The sequence below is a fragment of the Nannobrachium achirus genome (genome assembly GCF_963921795.1).
Source record: "Nannobrachium achirus genome assembly, chromosome: 3".
Classification (NCBI taxonomy): domain Eukaryota; kingdom Metazoa; phylum Chordata; class Actinopteri; order Myctophiformes; family Myctophidae; genus Nannobrachium; species Nannobrachium achirus.
In genome coordinates, this window is record NC_137812.1 from 50,986,739 (window position 1) to 51,000,254 (window position 13,516).

The window sequence follows — 13,516 nt, forward strand, 5'->3', positions numbered from 1 at the left end:
AGGTACGATATGCCTTATTTTTGTCAAATATGAACCTGCAGCTGAGCAATAGAAAATGTATAACTATTTTATATGATATCGATGTTATGATTTAGTAATACTAGCTCTTACCCGTTCAAAGATATGAGCTCCGAAATGATGTGCAGTGTCTGGGTTATGGGATGTGGGATGAGGGATGGAAAGTAACTTTAACTGGTGCTTGCATGATAATATGTAGGAGCATCAATGTAAGAAATACCCATTACGTTAATGGCTACAGAGATACTGTGGTCTCAGACACTCAGACAGACAGACACTCACTCACTCACTCACTCACTCACTCACTCACTCACTCACTCACTCAGACATCTCGAAAATTATATGTTTGATTGTGCTATTCCTCATGTTTGAGGATGCCTTCCCCCAACCTAGTTATCTTACTGATGATCAAACATCTCATTCGTAAATATTTCATGAAAGCACCAACAGTCATCGACACAATATTGATATTGATGTATTTGGTCAAACATGTTGTCATATTGATCCATATGGCACAGGCGTATATGAACACTGTTCTTATTTTTCACTGCAACCTCCATGTATTACTTACATCCTGTCACTGTGGGATATCAGAGGCAGTCTCAAGTGCATACCTATAGGCATTAGTAAGAAACCTATTCTCACAGTGTGTTCACCATGCATAACTCTCACCATCTGTCCATCTGATTTCTCTAACAACAACAATGACCTCACAGAAAGAAAAAAAGGACCCTTCCTGTTGCTGCTATTTAAAGGTCAGCCAGTTCAAAGAACAAAACATTGTAAATAATGCGTAAGCCTTCTCAGTGCCCTGACGGCAGCCATTATCTTCCTGTAGTTGCTTGACCTCCACAAGCTGACCAGAGGAACTGACTACAGGTGTTGTGGCTTGTTGTTGGACTTGAATCTCCACATTGGTTGCTTTCAGAATAGACTAGGGCAAGACATGCTTATTGACACACAAGTAACTGCTGCAAATTAGTATTAATTTAAATGAGAGTATAAAAATTTCCTTTTTTTCTTTCTTTTTTTTTGCATGTAAAGTTGTTGCAGATGATTCAACTATGTGTTCATATCCAGACCACTTGTCCAAGAAATTAGGGCTTGAAATCTCAGGATCATGAAATGGTTGATGAACTGATTTCTGTATTGCCGTCTCAGACTCAAATCTGAAGATAACTACTCTCTGGTGCCCTGATTGCTCACCTGGTAAGAGTGCCACATAAATTAGGCTCTAGTCCTTCCTGCAGCTGGCACGGGTTCTGACTCCACGTCTTGAGGCTTATACTGTAGACGTGAGACTGCTTGTGCATCCTTGTTTGGTGGCGGTGGCACTGGCAGTGTGCGGTTAGAAAAGTGGTCGAGACCCGCCTGTGAAGGGTTTAAATGGTTTTGATATAGGCCACTGAGGCAGAAGCTGTCTTTTGTGCTTAGTGCAGGCAGGCATTGTCCAACCCAACTCACATGTTTAAGCTTTGGGCCTATTACAATTGTAATCCATGCACACGCGCAGGCACGCAGCCCTGATTTTCTGACTGTTGCTTTTATTAGCTTTCACAAAATCAGAGCTATCAAATCAAGCCCAAAACGTAATGCTTCATGCAGCAATTGGTTGCGCTGACAACATGTCAGCAGCTTTTCAGGTTTCTGTACCCAGCTTTGGCCAGGTTATTGCATGGTTGGGTAAGAACCCATGCAATAACCTCAGCGTGCTGACTGCAGCCTCTAACTTCCTGTAGTTGCATGACCTCCACATACTAACCAGAAGAACTGCCTATATAGGTGTTGTGACTTGTTGGAATTGAATCTACACAATAAAACTATCTCTCTCTTGCTCTCTCTCTCCTTCCCTCATTCTCCATCCCTCCCCTTTCTCTCTGTCTCTGTGTGTGTGTGTGTGTGTGTGTGTGTCTCTCTCTCTCTCTCTCTCTCTCTCTCTCTCTCTCTCTCTCTCTCTCTCTCTCTCTCTCTCTCTCACTGATTGAGCTCGGGCCAGACGTCACACATGACAGAAACGGAGTCTATTTGCGCTGATGTTAGCATCTCCATACATTGTATGGGCCTGTAATATGAGTTACTACAGAAACCATTGATTTTAGCTGATGTCAGGCATATCCACCTTTGATTGGGGCAAAATCCACCCAGACCCAACTTGAACTTTACATATGTAGTTGATTGCCATGTGGCCAATATCTCAGGAGCCTATCTCCTGTCTCTGTAGCGTGTACATTCCCCAACCATTGATGTACAAGTACACCCCCTGGACATGACGCTAGTATGTCATGCAATACCTGTTGTACCCTTTGGTACAAGATTTTCTTGTTACTTGCAGGGGAGGCCACGTGGAGGCTGTCGTCTTCTCCCCCAACCCTTTGTCATAGTTAGACTAGTACATACTTATTGCAGTACTTGGAGGTCAGCCTATGGGTATAACAAGGACAGATACAGACATGTATGGATGCCCCCCGCTCCCCCCGGGTACTGCACTCCCTCATGTCCTCAGTGATACACACTACAGACATGCCAAGTTTGAATTCCAGAATCAAGAAGGCTTTATTTGTCACTACACATACTATGTACTACATGATGTACAAGAAGTGAAATGGTATTTTGTGAGCTCCACAAAGTGCCCTGACACACGCCAGGGCACTCATAACAACACAATAGGTGGCCTCAAGTAGTACAATAGTGTCCAACCAATCATAGCCCCCCTCTAAGATATTTCTTAGTAAAAATATTACACCAACATTTATGTGACCATTGCCATTGTGAAGCAGTTTGTTTTTGTTTAATGATGAAATAAGATTGCTAGTGTAATTTTGCAGCAGGCTTTCCACGGGTGCTTTGGTGCTGTGAGCGAGTGTGCAGCTCTGGAAAATAGGCCATGGGATGGACCCGTCTATTGTGTGTTTCATTGATCCCCACTCAAAAACTACATTCTTTTTTCACAGTAGATATATAAAATTCTTATGAGTACTGTGATTAATGTTTTCATCTTGAATTCGTACGCACTAATGAGAAAGACCGATTTTATCAAATGCTATTTAAAACAGGCAAATATACAGGGCACCTAAGACATCTCCATGGCAACCAGGAAGAAAACATTACACAAAGCTGACATTTCTCGCCCAAAAAGACTTAACATTAGCGTAATAAATTGCTTTTTCCTAACGAACTTGCAACAGGTATACCATAGACTACTAATAGTTAATTCATAACCGTGTTGGACTACTTTTATATACCAGTTTATATTTTCGCTATTGCCTGTCGTTCACCGACACTGTAGTCTCTGGAATGCGGGCGTTTCATACTGCCGTTAACATAAAAGTGGTAACATTATTTTTCTTCTTTCAATTCTAAAAGTAGTGATTAGGTTATGAAAGGAAGGTGATTAGGTGATGAAAACTAGCAAAACTGCATCTCCCGTCCAATGTAACTGTGATGTGGATGTCAAACAAACGTTAATCACGTCGTATTTAATTATATCTGTTACAGATGATTGTCCAAATAAACTGTACGTTATTTAAACTGTGAGCCGTTTATAGATAATATGCAGTGTTGCCCTGGGCATTGTTGTAGGCTGTCTGCATTAACATACAACGAGTATGCATGCATCAAGTTATCAATGATTTAACTCCATGATAGGGACTTAGGTGTGAAGTCATTAAAATATCGTACCCTAAACAAATCACCTTCATTGATGAGCTGCTTCTTCCTGTCATCTGATCAGTGTCCACACAGGGGATTAATTCGAATTGCATTTTAATATCAAATGAAACTAACAGAGCAAAAAACTATGTGCTGAACCAATGCGAGTCTTTGAGAATTACAGTTAGTATCTTCACCAATAATGAGCACATTTCTAGAGACACGGTAACACATTCATTGTACTAAATGACAAGAAAGCATAGATTCAGAAAGATATGGTAACCAGTGAAATACCAAGTTACCTCAGTCATTTCTTCAAAGTTAAAGATATTACATAACAGCAGCAAACTGTGGCTGACCCAGCAACGACTTAACACACATTTTCTGCATTTTGAGTGGATTTCACACCAGCATGAACTTAACACAGCATGTGTCAAAGAGCAGCACAATGATACATTGCATGCACAGAAAAAGACACCAAAAAGTGTGATAAATCTTTATTTTCCAGAATCGTTTTAAAATGGGCTGCATTATATGTTCAATCATGAATGACCCATCTCATAAGACTGCTGTCTGCATTATGACACAATCCACGTCGCAATAATTTCCCAGATCTTGTGGTTTGTGTCCCAGCCAGGCTCCTGCAGCTCTGCAACCCACGTCAAGTAGTCTGTAACACATATCATCACATAACAATGAAGCATTTGTATAACGCTTTGCTAAGTACTCAAAGCGCTCTTCGATGGCTCATTCATTCATGTATATCCAATTAAGTTTGTATAATTTAATCTCGGGTGTTCTGTTCTGTATTATTATTTAGGCTCTGTAGATTATTTAGAGCCAAAACTGTGATCATAACCTTTAATACTCACTACATGCTAAATACTGTACTACCACGCCAGGACAAGTAGACAGAATGGCATCCGAGCCTGAATCTAACTGTACCAGCACATCAACTTGAAGATCGAGATAAAACAATTAACCATATAATAAACCTTTAATGTTTGACTGTGCAGTAAATCATATAGCACTGAACAGGGTCGTCGTATTATATAGTATGTGTAGATGGAGCACTATGACAAGACGAAAGTAATCTAAACACATTAACAGCTGTCTTAAGGTTAGATCTTTTCAAGAGAAAATGAACAAATCACAAACCGTTGCTAACACTAACTTTGGCAACGTGACTGCAGAGATATGAACAGAAATTAATGATACGCGATGAGACAATGTGTAGCATTGCAATGATCGTGAGCCATTATAGCTATAGGTCTATTAAAGATCGGGGCATATTGATTGGCCACTGCTTAATATATCTTAACCATTTGCAGCTGTAAATATTCACACTAAATGTGCATCTTTAAAACAGCCTGCTGCCATCAATCTTGTCTCTTGTCTATGATCGCCACGAACGTTATAATGATCCATGTTAATGCGTCGTCAACACGGCTCATTCTATAGTCTGCGTTCATTGTAAATGTTCATGAGTATATCAAACAATTGAGCATCATCACGAAACAAATATTACCTTCACAGGAGATGTCGTTGTGTTGTCTGTTAGCTGCTATGGTTAGCTGTGATCAGAGCGTCCACGACGGGTATTTCCTGCTTCTTCCATCAAGGAACGTGATTGGCCGAAACAGCTGAGCCGTATAAGGAACACACGCTTTGATTGGTTTATACTTCGGTTGCCAGGTATCGTGTTGCCACATTTTTAATAATAAGTAGTGAAATTATTTATTACGTTTTCTTATTGTGAAGTTCGCATTCAGATTGGAAACATGTGATACTGTGTTCACAAAGAATTTATCTACACAATACTAAAAAAATTAGCCTGTTTTATGAAGGGGATCAACCAAAACCTTAACTAAAGTAGATAGAGGGGAAAGTCCGTGTGGCTAAAAGTCACAGGTGTGGAGGAGTGCAGTAGAGGCAACCTGTTGCTGGTCTCCCGCAGCTTGTTTGTAAACAACTTACATGTACTCTATTCATTTTAGCCGATAACTAGGTATGTTATGAAATTCAATTCATTCAGAATGCGTTATATTCCCATACAGTCCATTTGTTCACCTCGATAGCGCATTGAACATTTGCACAGGGTGATGGTCTCATACTCATAACCTTGGACATGTCCAATTTATTGCATTTAGCGTTGTGGACATAAACGTGTGAATTGGGCGTGTGATGCATCTGAGAAAGAAACGGCCAAAAGCAGACATACAGTACCAAAAGACAGCAGCATCATTTCGAGATGGTTTTCATCAATCTTGTAGGTGTAGGATAAATGCATGAAGGGGAACATCCGCAATGGCTGCCTTGCACTGCATATGAGCTCTGTTTAGCAGTTACAGACCAGTTGATCTTTCCCCACAGAACTCCAAACCAGCTGCCAGAGCTAATGATGTTGCTCCACAGGATACCGCTCATAGCTCCAGTCTTAAAATACTCCTCGCTACATTCTCTCACACCTCCCCAGGGGACGTCCGTGGGGCAGAGATTCCCAGCCCTGGGGAAATCTCAACACTGCTTCGAAAATAGACGCGGTCATTTGTGTTTATTTAAATACGCTGGGTCTTTCCTTGTAAGCTTTAACTGCAGTAAGCATTTGCATTTAGCAGCCCAGCTAAATGAGGCTTTGAATTCTCAGGATTTCTTGAGGTTTGATGTTGTGAATGTTGTGATGTTTCGATGAATTGATTACGCAGGACCCCAATGGAAACAAGCGGTGATGTTTTCTTGGGTTTATCCTTTTAGCCTCCTTTTGTATGAAACTGTACCTCTGTGCTTTTTTTTTTTGCACACTGTTAATACAGTATTCAATAAATCAAAAAATCGACTGGTTTGATGGAATCTTATGGGGTTTGGCCTAATACATTTCCTATGCCCTATGGCACATTACATTCTACTGTGCGTATACACAGATTACACACACACACACACACACACACACACACACACACACACACACACCTTCTATGTCTGCCATGTGATGACTATTTGCAAGAGTTGCAACCAGCAACCGGTTCGAGCAACCGGTTTCTGTTGCCAAAATGTTCCAGGTGGAGGAAGACTTTTGTTCCAGCTGTAGTCAAAAAATAAATCAAAAAATCGACTGGTTTGATGGAATCTTATGGGGTTTGGCCTAATACATTTCCTATGCCCTATGGCACATTACATTCTACTGTGCGTATACACAGATTACACACACACACACACACACACACACACACACACACACACACACACACACACACACACACACACACACACACACACACACACACACACCTTCTATGTCTGCCATGTGATGACTATTTGCAAGAGTTGCAACGAGCAACCGGTTCGAGCAACCGGTTTCTGTTGCCAAAATGTTCCAGGTGGAGGAAGAATTTTGTTCCAGCTGTAGTTAGATTTTTTAATAAATGTGTGATGTCATATTATTTCTCATATTTATTCATTTTATGTTACAATTAGCTACTCATGCATATTGATAAGTGTGGCGTTATTATTGACAGCATACTTTTTACATATTGCTTGTGCTTGCACATTTGCATTTTTGTATTTAATCTTTTTAACTTCATTGACGATGCACTGGCTTTCAATGACCCTTTAATGCATTGTTGTTGCAATGGAACTATTGCCTGAGTTTCCCCCTTTGGGGCTCAATAAAGTCAAATAGCTTTAACAAGATTAGCGAGCATAAACATTATCAAGATTGAGGTTTTGCAAATGAAACTTATCTGACTATAGCCATCTGCACGTTGTGGTCTGTATTGGTTAACATAATGTATAATCTATTACATTGTGTAGGCATAATCAATTACCAGTAATATTAACATGTATTGTCTATGGATGGCCTGAGTATATACAGACAGTGACGCTGATGGGACATATGTACAGTGTCAGCCGGTTTATAGCAGTGGGTATATGGATCGTAAATGTACGGGATGTGGGAACTGGGAACCTTCTGGTGGCATAACTGTCAGGATGTTTGCTGAGCACACAAAAACAGAAATAGATGCCAGTTAGGCTGCAATAGGTGCTAAATATAATGAAATGTTTTTGATTACCATTATGAAAATAGTCTATGATTAGTACTTGAGCCTTTGCACACCAATCATCAACCTGTCTACCCTGTATAAAGACATGCTAGTGAATTGCTATTATAAACCCAGGTCGCGTTTTTCAGTCGATGGATTCAGTGGAGGCGTTTTTTACAACGGGTGTGGTGTGGTGTGTGTGGCCCGTTTAAAGTCCTCAGCGATGCGTGTGCAGATGAGATTGAAGTCGCTGACCATCTGAGATCTCCTCTGCAATGTAGATGGGGGCATGCTCTCCTCAGCCTCCTGAAGTTGGTCCTTGAGATATCTCTGCTTTACTCAGAAAATGACAGTGAAGATTGAAGAGACTGTAAAGTGAGTGAGCGATAACCTACAGAACAGACGCTTGAGGCGCGGACCGAACCCACAATGTTTTGTGATTGTGACCACCAGGGTGCCCCCCATAAATACAAATTGAAATGTACCTTTTTCCTCTTCCTCCAGAACTCGGGATGGCCCAGAGGAAGTTTGCCCAGTGCCTGGGGGAGTTTCACTTTGAGTACATCGGAGATGCGAAGACGGATGATGAGCGTTGTATTGGTAAGTGTGGCCATCAGCCGCTACTGTTGTTGCCAAGTTAGCCCACACACTGTTATAGGTGAGTTGTACTGCATGCTGGTATCGTGCAACAAAAATAGACGATCTACAAGTTCACAGCATGTCTGAGCGTGAGACATTGTGAGCTTGAAGCTCTGCTATTTTCAGTGTGCAACATGGCGCGCAACCAAGTACAACTCAGGCTTTAATGTTTGTTTGGGGTTCCTCATCTGCCACCCAACTGAGAACATACAATTTTACGAAATCTTTGGTTTATGTCTGTATGGCAACAGTGGTACTTATGATGTCTGTGTGGTTGCACATGTGTGTCTGTGTGTGTGTGTGTGTGTGTGTGTGTGTCTGTGTCTGTGTTTGTGCGTCTCTCTGTGTGTGGCTGTATCCATTAAAGCATGTATTTCTGTCTTTTTCAGACGAATCCTTGCAGGAGTTCTCCTCATTCCTCAAGAACCTGGAAGACCAAAGAGAGCTAATGGTGAGCAGAACTAGTTCAGACCTGCGTAAAATCTTTGGAAAATACCTGTGTTTGTGTGTGTGGGTGGTGTGCACTGTGCATGCAGTTGCCTTTGCCTCCATTTGCATGTCTACCTGCCTACACTTATTGTGCCCCCCCCCCCCCACCCACACACACACACACACACACACACACACACACACACACACACACACACACACACACACACACACACACACACACACACACAATATTTGTGTTTAATCTCTGACAAGAGAGACTTTAAAGGCACTGTGTGAGCAGGTTCTTTATTCTTACTACAAAGACAAATGCAACTACTGTAACTTAAAGCATTTATAAGGTCCCTGTTTAACATCAGCACAAATGATACCATTAAATGCCTCTACATGACATGAGATAAACTTAATAGTCATTTTCAGATTCACTCCGAACACAGTCACTAGTCTTGAGCTTTATAAGGCAATAGAGGACAGATAGGTAATTGATTACTAATGAGCCTGATATAACACTCCTTTCTGCCTGGCTTAAGGGTCACTGTCACACAGAGACCTGGGAGTGTCAGGGTGGGAACATGTCACAGCGCCCAAGCCTTTTAACACCAGATCGCAGGGACTCCGAATATGATAGGACCCAAGGTCAGCAATAATACAGCCCATTACAACATATTGCCATAAAACCCAGTCACTGTTTCAGCCAAGACAGTAAGAGCCATAGTTCACTTTCCATATTAATGGAGTTAAGGAAGGAAGTCTTGAAGGTAGCCTGTCCTTGGAGTTTGAGCTCATGTTGGGTCACATTGCGCTGAGCAATGCCTAGCAGCATCCTTCTCTGCCATAGCTGACAGCATGATGTCATTTCCGGAAGGAAAACTCGATCCGTCAGTGCACCTATCTATACAGCAATTCTTTAGATTGCACTGCCAAGAATGCCTTGCCTGGATCTTGTCCTATGAACTCTTTATGACTTCAGCACAAGTTATGTAATACGTACAGTATATAGCTGATACAGATACTGTATGATTGTGACTTTATTCCTGCATTTCTCTTTAGTGAGCTAGCACATCAGCTTAACAGCTAATGGCAGTTTTCAAATCTATTCCAAACAACATAAATGTCAGGGACAGCCCTTGGAAAGGAATGCGTGATTTATGCAGCATGAGCTTTTCACTATAGATAGTAATGTCTTCCTCCACAGGTCTGTGGTTAAGAGGGTGTGTAGCAACTCATAATGTAATAACGGCTCATAATGTAATAACGGCTCATAATGTAATAAAAAAAATGTAATAAAAACTCATAATGTAATAATCAGCTCATGAGCCGTTATTACATTATGAGTTGCTACAGGGTGGCTGTCTGATTGTTTTGTTCCAGTGGTTCAGGCCAGGCAGAAGCTAGGGCTATAGGCTATGATGGTTCAAATGCACAATGCAGATCAACAACACAGCTCCTCTGCTCAGCACAGTGGGATCATGACATCATACTTTACAGCAACTGGAGGTGGGGTGGCCGTGGGCAGGCAGGCCATGACATGTATTGTAGCCTTCCTGCAAACCATATTGTAGTGGAGGGAGGGGGAGGAATCAAACACACCTTTTAATCGTCATTTATACACCTGAGCTGTGATTCTGGGGCCTATTTTGTCCATCTACATGCAAAGCAACGAAATATTCAGGGCTGCATCTATTGCTTATTTCCATAGTGAATATTCTATCGATTACCTTTTCGATCAATCAAATCATTGTCTCCACCAGCCGAAGGCAGGGGCCAGGGGGAGAGTATGTTTTCGCCCCTGTCCATCCGTCTGTGCGTCCGTCCGTCCGTCCGTCTGTCCGTCCGTCCGTCCGTCCGTCCGTCCGTCCGTCTGTCCGTGCGTCCGTCCGTCTGTCCTCCGAGTTTGTTACCAGCTAATCTCAGGCGCCGTTGGCCCAGTCGCTGCCAAAATGAGCACACACACTCCCTGGATGCCAATTCAGAACCTCTGCCCCACATTTTTCAAATGGCCCTGTTCTAGCGCCACCATGAGGCAGATTTTGTCCAAAAATCACGCAAATCGGTAGACAGTATCTCTACAGTCATTTGATCGACACGGATCTGTCTGATTGTCCATACTCCATCCTGATTGGCTGATATTGGCTTTCAAAGTTTGTAAGATTGGTCCATTTTGGACAAAATGCCTCAAATCACAAACGCAGAGTGCAATTAACATGAAATCGCACACACACGTTCCCACTAGGCCGAGGAAGAAATGCCACTTCAAATTTTTGAAATCAGCCTCATGGTGGCGCTATAACAGGCCAATTCATGGTTTTACCTATAACTCCACCCATCAGTTTCAAACTTTGTAAGTGCACTACCGATAGGCCAAGGAAAAACCCTTTCCTTGCATTTTTCACATTTTTTATGTAAGACACATTTTTGGATATTACTCCCTCAGATTTTACCCAAAATTAACACAAATCAGTACACAGTATATCTACAGTCATATGATCAAGACGGATCTGTCCCATATTAAATATTCCATCCTGATTGGCTAAGATTGGCCTCCAAACTTTGCAGGATTGATCCGTTTTGAACAAAATGCCTCAAATCAAACACAGCCTGCAATTGTAATGAAATTGTGCACGCACATTCGCAAAAGGCCAAGGAAGAAATTACACTACAAAATGTTCAAATCAGCCTCATGGTGGTGCCATGAAAGGTCTAAGATTAGTGAAGAACACATGCCACCCTTTTTACATTGGCCTATTATAGCACCACCAGGACGCGTGGCCTGGTGGAGACATGTGCTCGGAAGAGCACTTCTTCTAGTTGAATCTTGATTTAGGCATGGACTTGGACCTGAATTTCAGCAGCCACATTAAGACAATTACAAATTCAGCCTACTGTCATCTTTAGAATATCCTACTATTAACACATTGGCTGCCCACGATGAATGCAAGGGTTAATTTGTTAGAGAGGACACCAGATATCCCCGCCCGTCCACTTGCATTGAGTTGCTCACCCAGCGCATGAGGCGTTTTCACCCTTCCTTCCGCGTAGTAAAACCGTGACGTAGTGGGGCCACTGTGACAAATTTTTCGTCATAGTTTGTGTTCATGGACGCGCTGGGGCTCAAATTCATGAACGAGCTCTTCCGGTATGAACGCACGTCAATACAAAGAAGCCTATGCGCGTTCATGTGGTTAGTGGCCCCAACTGCAGTACCTCAAAACGGCCACCATGTCCATTTGGTTTCAGGGCGCCCCCAGGGTTCTGGGTGCTTGGCATGTCTATTAGCGAGACATCACTTCCCGGTCACGTGATCCCGCACTGCATTTTGGGAAATGGAGTTTGTTTCGTCACCGCGGTAGTACAGTACAGGTGCTGCAGTACAGTATAGTTGTCTCCACCAGCCAAAAGGCATGGGGAGAGTATGTTTTCCACTCCGTCCGTGCGTGCGTGCGTGCGTGCGTGCGTCCGTGCGTCCGTTACCAGCTAATCTCCGGCGCTGTTGGCCCGGTGGCTGCCAAACTGTGCACACACACTCCCTGGATACCAATTCAGAACCTCTACCCCAAATTTTTCACATGGGCCTGTTCTGGCGCCACCAGGAGGCCAATTTTTGCAAAACTAACCTTTGGCCAGTACTCCTACAGATTTTGTCCAAAAATCACGCAAATCGATAGACAGTATCTCTACAGTCATGTGATCAACATGGATCTGTCCGATTTTCCATATTCCATCCTGATTGGCTAAAACTGGCTTCCAAAGATTGTAGGATTGGTTCGTTTTGAATAAAATGCCTGAAATCATGAACGCAGTGTACGATTTTAGTGAAATTGTGCATGCACATTCCCAATAGGCCGAGGAATAAATACCACTTTTCAAATTCAAATCAGCCTCATGGTGGCGCTATAACAGGCCGATTCGTGTTTTTAAATACAACTCTACTGATCAGTGTACAACTTTGTTTGTGCACTCCCTAGAGGCCAAGGAAATACCTTTGCCCTGCATTCTTCATATCTGCCTTTTATAGCGCCACCAGGAGGCCCTTATGTAAAACAAAAAGGTTCCTATTATTCCTTGAGATTTTATCCAAAAATCATGCAAATCAGTACACCGTATCTCTATAGTCATGTGATCAAGACGGATCTGTCCGATATTTCATATTCCACCCTAATTGGCTAACATTGGCTTCCAAAGTTTGCAGGATTGGTCCATTTTTAACAAAATGACTTAAAAATCACGAACGCAGCTTGTGATTACAGAGAAATTCTGCATGCACATTCCCACTAGGTCAAGGAACAAATGCCACTCTTTTCACATTGGCCTGTTATAGCGCCACCAGCAGGTCGACTTTTGCCAAACTAATGTTTGGAACAAAATGCCTCAAATCATGCATGCAGCGCCACATTGCCGTTAAAGGCCAAATAAGACATGGCACCCTTTTCACATGCATTTAGTGCCACCAGGACCTACCTGACCTGGTGGAGACCTGTGCTCGGAAGAGCACTGCTTCTAGTTTCCTGTGTGACACGTCGAACGCATCGATGGGCACACGTGGACGTCAAAGAGATTGACGCGTTGACACCTCGTGGGCATCCGATGAGTTAACAAAACTAGTCTCAGCCCAATTGATCTGAAATTGCACATAGGCATTGACCATTGCAATGTCTGTGAGGATGCCGATTTTGCTGTTTATTAGCATTTTCACCACATGCTATGGGATCTGTAGTCATGGA

At 42.5% G+C, this 13,516-nt stretch overlaps 1 protein-coding gene across 2 annotated transcripts in view; it reads left to right on the forward strand.

Moving 5' to 3' along the window:
- Positions 1–13,516, forward strand: part of arhgap10 (Rho GTPase activating protein 10) — an 86,751-nt gene that overhangs the window by 19,557 nt on the left and 53,678 nt on the right. For both annotated transcript variants that reach the window (XM_080721497.1, XM_080721498.1), the window contains exons 2-3: positions 8,211–8,306; positions 8,735–8,796. In XM_080721497.1, the coding sequence (XP_080577623.1) occupies positions 8,211–8,306; positions 8,735–8,796 (158 nt within the window). The remainder of the gene's footprint in view (positions 1–8,210; positions 8,307–8,734; positions 8,797–13,516) is intronic.